Here is a 15,620-nt window from a genome sequence, read left to right on the forward strand (position 1 = left end):
CCACCCTGAAACACTAGAGGATTAGAACACCTCTGTTAGGAAGCAGCTGTTCACCGATTACCCTGTCTCTATGCACTAAAGATCCTTTTGGTTGATGACATCTTTTCTCTAAGAACTTCTACAGACAAAAGGGAGAACGGAAGCATTGAAAACTGAGTATGAAAAGAACAGTGAAGTGAGTATTTGCTTCCAGACATCTTCAGTCGATTCTGCCCCATCAAATGTACAGAATCTTAAGAGTCATTTTGGAAGCTGTTCTAAGTATATTTTCCCATGAGTAGGATTCTAAAACCAAGGAATGTTAAATCAAGACCTAATTAATTTAAAATGAAATTAAATATGAAACACCAGCATAGAATATAAATCAGCAGCAAATCTTCTTTCTTCAACACACGTCATTACTACAGACCTCAAATGAGGAAAACGAACCATTTGTCTACAATGTAAAATAAGTCATATGAGGTTTACGTCAATATTTTCTTAAAAGAACCAAGTCTAAGGGCTGGAGAGGTGGCTCAGGGGTTAAGAACGCTGGCTGTGAAATCCTGAGGGTAGGAATTTGGATGCCAGCATCTGTGACAAGCTGGGCATCTGGAAAGTGAGCTCCAAGGGATCTGACAACCTGTCATGCACAACGTGCATCTAGGAGAGCGTCCACACACGCACACGCACACACAACTAAACTTAAAAACAAAACAAAACAAAAGTATGTATGCCTTGACAAATTAAACTGAACAAAGTTGCCCTATAAGAGAAGAACATTTCTCAAGCTGGAAAGTAAACTTAAGTCATAACTTGTCATGTGACAAGTTTCAAGTGTTTATGTCAACTGGTCCGTATCTTCTCACTCTTGAATGGGTGTTCTTCACAGAACAAAGTAATGGGTAGCAGCTTAGAAATGGTGTACAGATGACATTCGTGGGAACTAAAATAGAAGATGAGACTGGGATCGCTCTGCAGGAAGGGGAAGCATTCACGTAAGCACATGTTCAACTAGGAGCCAACGTAAGTATCTCAGGTTGACAATTTAGTTTCTAAAATTAAGTAGATAGACATACAGGCCCAACCTAGAGCGAAGTTATTAAATGATATATGGCAAATCCTAAGATCACTCTACTGTACTCAAGAGTATAGTGCAAAATAATTAGACAGGTATCTTTATATGACTACATATTTGGGGTGGGGGAGGTCAATGAAACAAAGCCCAGAGGCTTAGGAATTTCCAAGAGCAAAAATAACTAGCGTCTTAATTGCAAAATAAGATGAAGTCTGAGAAGTATACAGAAGAAAACCTACAGGATGCTGTCATGTGGTTGAGGAGGGATAGCGGCATGCTGAGCAAGAGAGCAACAACAGGACCTTCTCCTCAGGTAAAGTCAAAAGCATGCGACAGAAAAGTAAGACTTCAAGACACAAGCACATATAAGAAGAAAGGAAACCCGGGGTCATGTGAGAGCATACAGGAAAGAAAATGGTTCTGGTATTTTCTACAAATCAACACCTTCATGTCAGAGTTTTGCCTTGTCTGCTTTAACTCAAAGGAATGGCAGTGTTTCAGGCCCCAAGACAGGGAGACAAGGGGCCGTCTCCAACAGAAAACCTTTCCACATTCTGCTCAGCAACTTCCCTTCTTTCCTTTGTATACACAGAGGTTCATGAATATACACAACTTTATGCACACACAAACATATATGCTCACATACACAGCTTCAACTTCTGCACCATGTTTCCACTAAGAAACCATACAGAGCAAAGATCCCTGACCTGGAAAGCACAGCACAGGGATTAATTTGTCATTCTTCTCACTCCTAAATACAATTTCCCTACAAGATAACTAATTAAGGCATCTAATACAGAAAAGCAATTCAGTGAGAAGGCAATCACAGAATCAGAAAGTTTCTGAGTTAGTGAGTTTAGCAGGTATAACTGGGAGCATGCTAGAGAATACCATTAGACTGTGGATATCATAAATGAGTTCTTAGGACTGTAAGTCAGTTTCCACTCTAGGGCCCTTAGCTCTCAATTTTGAAGTAGGTGGACTAAAGGCATCACCAAAAGAAATGAGACTGAAATCTAAACATAAAGGATTAAGCATAGAAGAGCCTTCTTAGAACCAACAATCACCAATTCTCAGTCTAATGATCCCATGTAACAAAGGGTTATTAATGCTCCTACGGATCATCAAGACAAGGTTTTAAAAGCTCCTTTGTTCTTTCTTTCCCTCAAATTACATTCCTAAATATGGGTGGAGCTAAGCTATGATTGAAAAAAACCAAAAACCAAAAAACCCAATGCAGTAATCATTAACTACACGGTGCTTTGGGTTACTTATGCCTTCAATAGGGTGTGGGGCTCATGGAACCATGTCACCAGACAGAAAAGACTGATAAGGTTGAGCTGATTAAGGAACCCCAGCAATTCTCATAATTGAGAATGGTGGGCATTTGAATCTGTTCCAGACCTGTCTCCTGTCCTGGAGCATGTAACCACGACACCCCTTTAACATGACAACTGGCCATGTAGCACAGAGCCTAGAGTGCTCTATGCTAATAAGGTATAAAGATGGGTATCCAGAGTTTAGCCAATAAATTTACCTTCCTGGGCATCCCCTCCAACAAAAGGTACTTAATCTCTGGTCCACCCTGAGTACATTGTATGCATTCTTTTCCACCATGAATAAACAATTTGGACAAGCAAGGACTGTCTCCTCTATCAAGGGAAGCCGTCATCATAGAGCCACGCCTAAGTCTCCTGCAGAAGGCCCCTCTCACTCCTGGTGCTTTACCCAGAACTAAGCTGGATCACCCCCATACCCTTCACCCCAGGCTCATCTTAGGCATCTGGGTGCCCAGGAGTTTGAGAACCCCCAGCCTCAGTTCCAGCCTGTACCATTTCTCACCCAGAGAAACACAGGCTGGGGCCCTAACTTAGGCTTTGTTTCACGTCCCCTGTGCAGCATATCTGTGTGCCCCGTGAGCCTGAAGAAACACAGCCTAGCACCTCTGTATTTCGCCTCCCTGAGAGGCTCCATGACAACCTGGCGACAAGGCGAAATGCAGACCCACACCAGAGATCCTAGGACATCCCACAATGCAATTAGTCAGGTTTTCTCTGTGACCTAAGATTGGTGCTCCCTCTGACAGATGGATGTTTATATACCACCCTTTGAGTCCACCTTTTAGTCACTAACAAAGATTTCAAAGGAGACACTGAAGTATCCCAAACAAATAACACACTTGTAATTATTCTCAGAAACTGCTCTCTTGAAGTCTACTGTAGGTAACTACATAAAAGGTAGAGAGGAGACAGGCAGGCGTATAAGAAACAAACGCTCATCATCTGATGAATCGCTGAACAGTCAAGCCAGCTTGTTCTGATGTATCTTAGGTGTGTATTATCCACAGCATCCCCCATCTTTAATTTACATGCAAATTTAAAAGTACAGCTTATTTGGGGGCCTCTTTTAACTAAAGATTCAACAAAGCATTATTCATATTTTGTTGAAAAATTACGACATTTAAGTAGTTTTTGGAACTTATTGTAAGCTATATAAGACAAATTCTTTTTTTGTTGTTGTTGTTGTTTTATAGCCCTAGCTGTCCTGGAACTCACTCTGTAGACCAGGCTGGCCTCAAACTCAGAAATCCGCCTCACTCTGCCTCCCAAGTGCTAAGATTAAAGGCGTGCGCCACCACCGCCCGGCTTAAGACAAATTCTTGATCAAATAATAAATACAAAACTGCCATGTACTAAGCTAAATTTCCACACTTAAACAATTCATTTCGGCAAACAACAATACTAATTATTGAATTAATTGAAATCACTCCTCAGAATTCACTGTCTACTACCAAACAGCTTGGATCAATGTCTTCAGGTAATATATTAAGCTTCACGACTAGTCATTGTTTGTTTCAGTCCTTAAACGCATTACTAAAATAGCTAAAACATACCATTTACCACATGGAACACTTCTAAGTTATTGTTACACTCTACAGAAAACCTGAAGACAAAAGGCTAAGTTGTTATGAAAACCATTTCAGGCAATAAGGGAAATACTTCCTTACCTGATTATTTTCAGCTTAGAAATCTGACACATGCACTTTAAAAATTACTTTGCATTTCATAAAAATGACTTGTTCAGGAAGAGCAACAACTACGAATAACGAACACAATGACATCACTCACCTAAATAGGGAATGCAAGGAGTCATCTTTAAGCTGCTTATATAGTCTCTGAGTCTTTTGTAGTTATCTTCTTTACTCATTACATATTCTAGTTTTTCAAAGGTAGTTTTGTCTTTTCGACTTAATAACTAAAAAGCAAACAGAAAAGCCTAAGTTATTACAAGTTCCATCTCACTGTAACAAAGATCTGAATGAAAATTGTATTTACTATAAATCTAGACTTTAATTTCAAAATTATACTTTCCTTAATTTTACTGATAGGACATAAATAAAACAGATTCAGACATATTTATCACTCCAAGTATTTATAAATTCACCTTTATACAAACATAAATGAACTTAATAAGTGGTGAACTATAACACATTATTTATCTTTACTATTTTATGTAATTAAGCAATTTGTTGTTTTTATCTAATTTAAAATAATTATATGTATACAGTTAGCTCAAATACCCAAATATTTTCATTGACTGCCTCCTCAAAAGTCATTCTTTCATAAGCACTAAGAAACCCTCAAGTTTGTGGTGTTAAGTGACAACTTTTCTTGACAAGTCAAGTTGTAGCTGGTCTTAACAGGACCTGCCATCCTCCCATAGCCTTTTGCTTTTGCTGTTTTGTTTTGTTTTGTTTTAACTTCTGGCAACGAATTTTCTTCTTGACCAGAACATTATCATAGGTAGCATTATCACAAGATTGTTTCACGTGGCCTGAAGAGACAATATGTAGAACACGTCCTTTGAGATTACTGCAAATGATCAAAGAAGATAAGAGACAAGCAATCTTAGTGCCCACAACCTAACTGAAAGCTTCCGGATGTTTGTTTTGTTCTATTTTGTTATCATTCCAAAGACTGCATTTTTCTTTCTTTAAACCTCTGGAGATACTATTTTGTTACAACACAGTAACACTTGACTTTTTATTACATCTTAAAATACTGGCTCTTTGTGTACTATGCAAACACTTCACTAAGAAAATCCTCATCTAAGCGGGGCTTGTTGGCACACGCCTTTAATCCCAGCACTCGTGAGGCGGAGGCAGGTGGATTTCTGAGTTTGAGGCAAGCCTGGTCTACAAAGTGAGTTCCAGGACAGCCAGGGCTACACAGAGAAACCCTGTCTCGAAAAACCAAAAAAAAAAAAAAAAACTCACCTAATTCTCCTGTAAGGTTAACAGAAGTTTGTGTATTTACTTAGAGGTAGTGAAAACTGAAAGTCAAGCACATGGCTAGCAAGTAAAAGAATGCTGTTTGTCTCTTAGAGTTTCAAAGATTGGTTCTGATAATGGACCATTCTGACACCTAATCCATTAGTATTTTCCGGACTGTATGCAAATCTGTGGTCCATTTTCTTGATTGATGATTGATGTGGGTGGAGTGGAATGTGGCAGGAAGTCCTTAGTTGTCAAGAAACTAAGCCCAGCAAGCTGGCAAGCAGCATTTCTCCACGGCCTCTGCTTCGGTGGATGTCTCTAGATTTCCACCTTGGGTTCCCTCAGTAATGGAATGTGACCTGAAAACTGTACAATGACGTAAAATCTTTCCTCCCCATGATTCTGGTCATGGTGTTTTATCACAATAGTAAACACCCTAACACCAATTTATAATACTTTCCTTGTCCTGTGTCAGAGATCTATTTCTGGGTTCTGTTCAGATTTTCTTCTAGTATATAATGTAAAATTATTACCTATAGTTACTAGGCTTGTATCTTAAATCTCAAATATATTCTATAAAACTAAACTTTGAATCTACCCACAGAACAACAAACATCTTCCTATTACCCTGAAAACTGTCCACTCTGTTGCTGCAAGTTCAACCACAGTTCTACTTCTACTTTCTAATATGGCTGCAACCATAAGAATTCCTTTTCTGGTCAACTCACTCACCAACATTTGGGACTTCTTATCTTTTTGGTAGCAAGCAGCCTAGCAGGTGAGGTGATTCCTCAATGTGGCTTGGATTTGCTCTACCCTGAGTTGTAGTCTCTAAAAGCTCCACCATCACCTTCTGGAAATACTTAACACATAGACTTTGGAAGACATTTAGGATCTGCACCAAAACATTTTGCCCAAAGGTTGGTGTCTACTCTATAATAATGAAGAAAAAAAGTCTAGACAATGAGGATAAATTTCTCTGAAACTCAAGGTGAATTCTTTTTTCTTTTTAATTTATTTTTATTTCATGTGCACTGGTGTTTTGCCTGATTGTGTACCTGTGTCAGAGTGCTGGATTCTCTGGAAGTGGAGTCACAAGTCTACACAGGTGTGAGCTGGCATATGGGTACTAGGAATTGAGCCTGGGTCCTCTGGAAGAGCAGACAGGGCTCCCAACCACTGAGCCATCTCTCAGGGCCTCAAGGTGAATTCTTAACTATGAGAGTCTTTTAAAATGTTAATCTTTTTTAGCAATATCACACTCTCTTTGATTTCAACTTTAACAAAACTGTAAGTCTTAAAAACCTTTCTCTTCTGCCTTCTGTTCCTGAGTACCTATGCCTATAACAGTGCCAAGAAATGGTGTACCTTGAAATGTCCTCTGCTACATTAATGCATTAGCTGCAAACTCAGCCTCCTGCAAAGTCTCAAGGCTTGGACAAAACACAGTCAGCTCTTTAGTGTAAAGTGAGCAGCCTCTCACCTCATCAGCTCATCTCCACCCTGGTCTTCTAAGCTCCAACCATAACTGCCTCATTAAGCTCCACCCTCAGGATTCTAAACTTTTTCTTGGTTGTTTCTCTCTTTCCAAACCCCTCACAAACTGATTCCACAGACTCTGTACCACACCAGCAGGTAGAGACAGTTACAGTGACAGTCCTGACTTAGGTAGTTTTCTATACCTGTGACCAATACTTGAGGTAAACCTTCTCAGAAGGAAGGAAATATTTAACCATGAGCCACTGCATTGGGTCTGTGATGAGGTAAAACATGACAGAGAACATGTAGCAGAGACAAGCTGCTCACCTCGTGGTAATCTAGGGATGTGTGTGTACATGAGAGACCATCTTCAATGACGTAACCTTCTTCTACTAGAAGGTGCTACTACTTCCTAAAAGACTGTACCATGTGGCCCTTGAAGATGACATGATCCTTCAGGAGACATTTAATGTTTTAGGCTAAGCCTGAAATTTCCCCTTCCTGGTCTAATTTGTTTGAATGCCTGGTCTCCAGCTAGCAGGACTGTGTGGGGAGGCTGTGGAACCTTTGGAGCATAGGTCCTGGCCAGAAGTGAGTTGCTGGGAAGAAGGAAGGCTTGAAGTTTATGCTTGCTTCTGGGATTGACTTGACTTCCATGGCATAGGACAGCCTTGAAACATGAGTCTCAGCTATGTACTTCTGCAGTCAAGTAACAATTCTGTACCATAGATACTCCCCAGCTGTGACTGTGAGCCAAACTTACCTTTCTCAAGTTATTTCAAAATCACGTGTTGTCAGAGGAAAAAGTAACTATTATAAGTGACAACTCTATCCTACTATTCAGTAATGCACCGTTCTCACCTCTCCCAGGTTCTGGCCACCCCTGTTCTAAAATCTCTAAGAATCTGGCCCCTCCAGGCAGCTTAGATGACTGGAATCCTCCTTTTACACCTGTTCATTTCACAGAGTGCGCCTGTAAGGCTCACCCATGCTATCACAGGTGCTGTGTCCCTTCTAGGATGAAGGAGACTGCACTATGCGGATCACCTTCTCCCACCATTCATCTACTTACAGATGACTAGGTTGTTTCTACTTTTTGGCTGCTGCAAACATTTATGAAAAAAAAATATGTCTATATCTTTGCTCTTAATTCTTTTGAGCATATGTCTATAAGCAGAACTACTGGATTACAAGGTAATTTTATTTAATTTTTAGGGGAGTTTTCATTGTTTTCAATAACTTCTTTTTTAAAAAATAAAGCTTCCTATATAGACAAACAAATTAACCTAAATAATTATCCTCCTCCATTCCTTGTAGGAAAAATTTATCTTTTTCTTATTTTCTTATGGCAGCTAAGTGCCCCATGTTAAACAAGAATAGTGAAAACAGGCATCCTTTTAATATTAACTTAATATTAATTTGGAGACAATGCTCTAAATATTTTACTTAGTAATAGGATATTAATTAGCTTTTTGACATGTTCCTTTAATAAATTAAAAAACTCCAAACAGACTAAAACCTTTAAGATTTTATTCATTAAAATGTGTGATCCAAATAGGTAGGAAGCATTCCCATTGTACATTATGCCTCTAACTTCAGATGCAATACCTACTCTACCCAAACCTTCTATCAATGGCTACTGCAACTCAGAGGCCTTCACAAAGCCCCCACCCTTAGCCTTCCCTATCTACCTCAGCACTCATCCTTTCCTTGCTTATAAACCTTGCAATCTGAGCCTGAGAGGGGCTTGGATCTAACTCTGGTCTCACATCTCTCCAAGCATATCATCCTGTTTTCTCCCTAAGCCCTCGGCACCTATGATGTTTCAGCGCTGATTCACTGTCCAGTGGACTTTATGTGATGGGGGCTGGGGGGCTGTTTCCATACAATGGCCGATATCCAGAGTTCCTGAACACTTGTAATGCGATTAGTACTGCTGAGGTAGAGGAATGAGTTTTAATGATGTAAAATTAACAGCCACCCATGGCTACTACGTTAGACAGGAGAACACTGAGAAATGACCCTTTATGTTACTGTTATTTAAGACCTGCAAGGAACTTCCCCTTAGATCTTTAGAAATTTAGAAGCTGAGGGAAAGGGGGGCCAGGAACCATCTTCTCTTATCGTTAAGTCTTTCTGGTCACGTTCTTCATGTGTGAGAACTCTCTTCTCTTCCCGTTCTCCCATCTCCAGCCATTTTTACACGCCACCCTGTCATCTAAGACACAGCATGAGCTTTTTTGGGACTTCTGTGGTCCCTGCTCTCTTCATGTCCTTCCCACTGTTCATCATTCCCCGCCTTTTCTGTTTGGCTCAGTTTCCTAAGCTTTCAATAAAGCAACTCTGATATTCTCTTTCACCTCCTGTGCTACCCTAGATAGTCCTGTGTTTTAAGTTGTACAAACACAACTTAAAAGCCCCAAGTTTAGTTAAATACAATTCTCATTCACACTGAGCCTGAACCTAGAAAGCACATGACAGTTCTCACTTCAAATTCATGACCAGTAATCATCTTTATAAAGCCCACATGCAATCTTTCAGGCCTCCCGAGACACAGTGCTCTCATGCCCAGGTGGATGAATGGTCCTTCCTTCTTCAAACTTCCAAAAGCTTTCTTTCAATATTCTCAACTTAATACTTTGGTTCAAAGAATCAGAGCAGCCAGAGGAACTTGTATAGACTTCCACCATCCAATGTGGATGAATGGTCCTTCCTTCTTCAAACTTCCAAAAGCTTTCTTTCAATATTCTCAACTTAATACTTTGGTTCAAAGAATCAGAGCAGCCAGAGGAACTTGTATAGACTTCCACCATCCAATCTACCAGTTCGCCTGCATCTGTACAAATACACCCTCTTCCTGCCTATCAGCCTGGTAACAAACTCCTCAAACACTACAGTGCTGACAAAGTGAATCATTCTTTATTTTCACCTTCTCCCCAACTCCACTTCATCATTTCGACCAGCACAGAACTTGAAGAAGGTCATGGATCCCATCTCCAAAATCAAAACCATTGTGCCACAAACCTTTAGCTTCTTATTTCTCTCCAGCTACTGCCAGGTCTACAGCAGACTCACTCAAAGGCAGGGTCTACACTTATTGACCTAGTCCTCTTCCTCACTCTCAAATCCACTCAGTCTGTTGCCCACTACCACACCAATATCACTCCTGCCAACTGTCAGATCCAATGCCACGCTGAACGTTCTCCCTGCCCTCAGCCTATTAAAAGGCTTTCCTATAGCATGTGCTTCTCCTGTCCATGACTTCCTCCCCCGACTACCTCAGGGGTCTAGTAATGGGAAGCTGACAGCACCCAGCTAAGCAATAACTTCTTCCCACAGTACTAAAAACAATGCTGCACTATTTCCCTTCTCATCCTATTTTATTCTGATAACTTGTTACTAGACAATTCTATTGCAGTTCATCTCTCTCCAGCAGACTATCAGCTGTGTAAGAATGGGAACTATATTCACTGGAATGAAATTCTTTTAAAGTTTATTAAGTTCACTATGGGTTAGTAGGGCTGTTACCAAATAAAAAAAGCTGTTTTTACAGAACTACCTGAGGGCTAACAAAAATATTTTCAAGGAAAATAACAACTTGAAGAGAATATATCCCACTTGTAAATCACAACATAATCAAAGTATAATTCCTTGGACTTTAAAGACAGAACTCTTTTATTTATTTATTTATTTATTTATTTATTTTTATTTTTTTGGTTTTTCGAGACAGGGTTTCTCTGTGTAGCTCTGGCTGTCCTGGAACTCACTCTGTAGACCAGGCTGGCCTCGAACTCAGAAATCCACCTGCCTCTGCCTCCCAAGTGCTGGGATTAAAGGCATGCGCCACCACGCCTGGCTTCTTTTTTATTTTCTAAGTGGATAAATTTTAATATATTCAGTATCATAAACAAATGACAAAGGTATAGGAGGACAAACTTGAAGAAATGAATGGTTTGTCACAAAGTAATAGAAGACCACAGTGTCATGTCTAAGAAACCATGAGCATATCAAAAGTCTCAAGAGTTGGGCCTGTTTTTTTATTTTCTTTTTTCCCCCACAATTTTTTATTAGATATTTTCTTCATTTACATTTCAAAAGCTATCCCAAAAGTCCCCTATACCCTCCCCTCCGCCCTGCTCCCTACCCACCCACTCCCACTTCTTGACCCTGGCATTCCCTTGTACTGGGGCATATAAAGTTTGCTAGACCAAGGGGCCTCTCTTCCCAATGATGGCTGACTAGGCCATCTTCTGCTACATATTCAGATAGAGATACGAGCTCTGGGGGTACTGATTAGTTCATATTGTTGTTCCACCTATAGGGTTGCAGACCCCCTCAGCTCTTGAGTATTTTCTCTAGCTCCTATATTGGGGGCTGTGTGTTCCATCCCATAGATGACTGCGAGCATCCACTTTTGTATTTGCCAGGCACTGGCAAAGCCTCACAGGAGACAGCTATAACAGGATCCCTTCAGCAAAATCTTGCTGGCATATGCAATAGTGTCTGCATTTGGTGGCTGATTATGGGATGGACCCCCGGATGGGGCAGTCTCTAGATGGTCATTCCTTTCGTCTTAGCTCCAAACTTTGTCTCTGCAACTCCTTCCATGAATATTTTATTCCATATTCTAGGGAGGAATGAAGCATCTACGCATTGGTCTTCCTTCTTGATTTTCTTGTGTTTTGGAAGTTGTATCTTGGGTATTCTAGGTTTCTGGGCTAATATCCACTTATCAGTAAGTACATATCAAGTGACTTCTTTTGTGATTGGGTTACCTCACTCAGGATGATATCTTCCAGATACATCCTTTGCTCAAAAATTTCATAAATTCATTGTTTTTAATAGCTGAGTAGTACTCCATTGTGTAAATGTACCACATTTTCTGTATTCATTCCTCTGTTGAGGGACATCTGGGTTCTTTTCAGCTTCTGGCTATTATAAATAGGGCTGCTATGAACATAGTGGAGCATGTTTCCTTATTACCAGTTGGAACATCTGGGTATATGCCCAGGAGAGGTATTGCTGGATCTAGTAGTAGTACTATGTCCAGTTTTCTCAGGAACCGCCAGACTGATTTCCAGAGTGGTTGTACCAGCTTGCAATCCCACCAGCAATGGAGGAGTGTTCCTCTTTCTCCACATCCTTGCCAGCATCTGTTGTCACCTGAATTTTTGATCCTAGCCATTCTGACTGTTGTGGGGTGGAATCTCAGGGTTGTTTTGATTTGCATTTCCCCAATGATTAAGACGTTGAACATTTTTTCAAGTGCTTCTCAGCCCTTTGGTATTCCTCAGTTGAGAATTCTTTGTTTAGCTCTGAACGCTATTTTTTAATGGTGTTATTTGAATTTCTGGAGTTCAGCTTCTTGAACTCTTTGTATATATTGGATATTAGTCCCCTATCAGATTTAGGATTGGTAAAAATTCTTTCCCAATCTGTTGGTGGCCTTTTTGTCTTATAGACATTATCTTTTGCCTTACAGAAGCTTTGCAATTTTATGAGGTCCCATTTGTCGATTCTTGATCTTACAGCACAAGCCACTGCTATTCTGTTTAGGAATTTTTCCCCTGTGCCCATGACTTTGAGGGTTTTCCCCACTTTCCCCTCTATAAATTTCAGTGTCTCTGGTTTTATGTGGAGTTTCTTGATCCACTTAGATTTGAGCTTTGTACAAGGAGAAAAGAATGGATTAATTCTCATTCTTCTACATGATAACTGCCAGTTGTGCCAGCACCATTTGTTGAAAATGCTGTCTTTTTTCCACTGGATGGCTTTAGCTCCCTTGTCAAAAGATCAAGTGACCATAGGTATGTGGGTTCATTTCTGGGTCTTCAATTCTATTCCATTGATCTACCTGTCTGTCACTGTACCAGTACCATGCAGTTTTTATCATAATTGCTCTGTTGTACAGCTTGAGGTCATGCATGGTGATTCCCCCAGATGTTCTTTTATTGTTGAGAATAGTTTTTGCTATCCTAGGTTTTTTGTTATTCCAGATGAATTTGCAAATTGCCCTTTCTAACTCAGTGAAGAATTGAGTTGGAATTTTGATTAGGATTGCATTGAATCTGTAGATTGCTTTTGGCAAGATAGCCATTTTTACTATATTAATCCTGCCAATCCATGAGCATGGGAGATCTTTCCATCTTCTGAGATCTTCTTTAATTTCTTTCTTCAGAGACTTGAAGTTTTTGTCATACACATCTTTTACTTCCTTAGTTAGAATCACACCAAGGTATTTTATATTATTTGTGACTATTGTGAAGGGTGTTGTTTCCCTAATTTCTTTCTCAGCCCGTTTATCCTTTGTGTAGAGAAAGGTTGTTGAGTTGTTTGAGTTAATTTTATATCCAGCTACTTCACTGAAGCTGTTTATCAGGTTTAGGAGTTCTCTGGTGGAATTTTTAGGGTCACTGATATATACTATCATATCATCTGCAAATAGTGATATTTTGACTTCTTCATTTCCAATTTGTATTCCCTTTATCTCCTTTTGTTGTCGAATTGCTCTGGCTAGGACTTCAAGTACTATATTGAATAGGTAGGGAGAAAGTGGGCAGCCTTGTCTAGTCCCCGATTTTACTGGGATTGCTTCCAGCTTCTCTCCATTTATTTTGATGTTGGCTACTGGTTTGCTGTATATTGCTTTTATTATGTTTAGGTATGGCCCTTGAATTCCTGATCTTTCCTTGACTTTTATCATGAAGGGGTATTGGATTTTGTCAAATGCTTTCTCAGCATCTAACAAGATAATCATGTGAATTTTGTCTTTGCGTTTGTTTATATAGTGGATTACGTTGATGGATTTCCATATATTAAGCCATCCCTACAACCCTGGGATGAAGCCTACTTGGTCAGGATGGATGATTGCTTTAATGTGTTCTTCGATTTGGTCTGGGAGGATTTTATTGAGCATTTTTGCATCAATATTCATAAAGGGAATTGGTCTGAAGTTCTCTATCTTTGTTGGATCTTTGTGTGGTTTAGGTATCAGAGTAATTGTGGCTTCATAAAATAAATTGGCTAGGGGGCTGGTGAGATGGCTCAGCAGGTAAGAGCACCCGACTGCTCTTCCAAAGGTCCAGAGTTCAAAATCCCAGCAACCACATGGTGGCTCACAACCATCCGTAACGAGATCTAGCGCCCTCTTCTGGAGTGTCTGAAGACAGCTACAGTGTACTTACATAGAATAAATAAATAAATCTTAAAAAAAAAAATAAATAAATTGGCTAGAGTACTTTCTGCTTCTATTTTGTGGAATAGTTTGAGGAGAGTTGGAATTAGGTCTTCTTTGAAGGTCTGATAGAACTCTGCACTAAACCCATCTGGTCCTGGGCTTTGTTGGTTGGGAGATTATTAATGACTGCTTCTATTTCTTTAGGGGAGCTGGGACTGTTAAGATCATTAATCTGATCCTGATTTAACTTTGGTACCTGGTATCTGTCTAGGAAGTTGTCCATTTCATCCAGGTTTTCCAGTTTTGTTGAGTATAGCCTTTTGTAGTAGGATCTGATGATGTTTTGGATTTCCTCAGGATCTGTTATGTCTCCTTTTTCATTTGAGTTTGTTAAATAGTATACTGTGCCTGTGCCCTCTAGTTAGTCTGGCTAAGGGTTTATCTATCTTGTTGATTTTTCTCAAAGAACCAGCTCCTGGTTTGGTTGATTCTTTGAATAGTTCTTTTTGTTTCCACTTGGTTGATTTCAGCCCTGAGTTTGATTATTTCCTGCCATCTCCTCCTCTTGGGTGAATTTGCTTCCTTTCGTCCTAGAGCTTCTAGGTGTGCTGTCAGACTGCTAGTGTATGCTCTCTCTAGTTTCTTTTTAGAGGCACTCAGGGCTATGAGTTTTCCTCTTAGGACTGCTTTCATTGTGTCCCATAAGTTTCGGTATGTTGTGGCTTCATTTTCATTAAACTCTAAAAAATCTTTAATTTCTTTCTTTCTTTATTTCTTCCTTGATCAAGGTATCATTGAGTAGAGTGTTGTTCAGTTTCCAAGTGAATGTTGGCTTTCTATTATTTATGCTGTTATTGAAGATCAGCCTTAGTCCGTGGTGATCTGATAGGATGCATGGAATAATTTTAATATTTTTGTATCTGTTGAGGCCTGTTTTGTGATCAATTATATGGCCAATTTTGGAGGAGGTACCATGAGGTTCTGAGAAGAAGGTATATCCTTTTGTTTTAGGATAAAATGTTTTGTAGATATCTGTTAGATCCATTTGTTTCATAACTTCTGTTAGTTTCACTGTGTCCCTGTTTAGTTTCTGTTTCCAGGATCTGTCCATTGGTGAAAGTGGGGTGCTGAAGTCTCCCACTATTATTGTGTGAAGTGCAATGTGTGCTTTGAGCTTTACTAAAGTTTCTTTAATGAATGTGGCTGCATTTGCATTTGGAGCATAGATATTCAGAATTGAGAGTTCATCTTGGTAGATTTTACCTTTGATGATTATGAAGTGTCCTTGTCTTTTTTGATAACTTTGGGTTGGAAGTCAATTTTATTTGATATTAGAATGGCTACTCCAGCTTGTTTCTTCATACCATTTGCTTGGAAAATTGTTTTCCAGCCTTTTACTCTGAGGTAGTGTCTGTCTTTATCCCTGAGGTGGGTTTCCTGTAAGCAGCAAAATGTTGGGTCCTGTTTGTGTACCCAGTTTGTTAGTCTATGTCTTTTTCTTGGGGAATTGAGTCCATTGATGTTAAGAGAAATCAAAGAAAAGTAATTGGTGTTTCCTGTCATTTTTGTTGTTAAAGTTGGGAATCTGTTCTTATGGCTGTCTTCTTTTAGTTTTGTTAAAGGATAACTTT

General features: G+C 39.6%; 1 protein-coding gene across 23 annotated transcripts in view; it reads right to left on the reverse strand.

Annotated features, from left to right (window-relative positions):
• The window catches only part of Ralgps2 (Ral GEF with PH domain and SH3 binding motif 2), a 135,685-nt gene that overhangs the window by 61,090 nt on the left and 58,975 nt on the right, over window positions 1-15,620 (reverse strand). For all 23 annotated transcript variants that reach the window (XR_003947313.1, XR_373625.3, XM_030243663.1 and 20 more), the window contains one exon: window positions 4,186-4,312. Coding sequence is in view for 21 of the 23 variants with exons in the window: in XM_030243663.1 (XP_030099523.1) it covers window positions 4,186-4,312 (127 nt within the window). In the remaining 2 variants the exon portion in view is untranslated. The remainder of the gene's footprint in view (window positions 1-4,185; window positions 4,313-15,620) is intronic.

The sequence above is a fragment of the Mus musculus genome, chromosome 1, assembly GCF_000001635.26.
Source record: "Mus musculus strain C57BL/6J chromosome 1, GRCm38.p6 C57BL/6J".
Taxonomy (NCBI): Eukaryota; Metazoa; Chordata; class Mammalia; order Rodentia; family Muridae; genus Mus; species Mus musculus.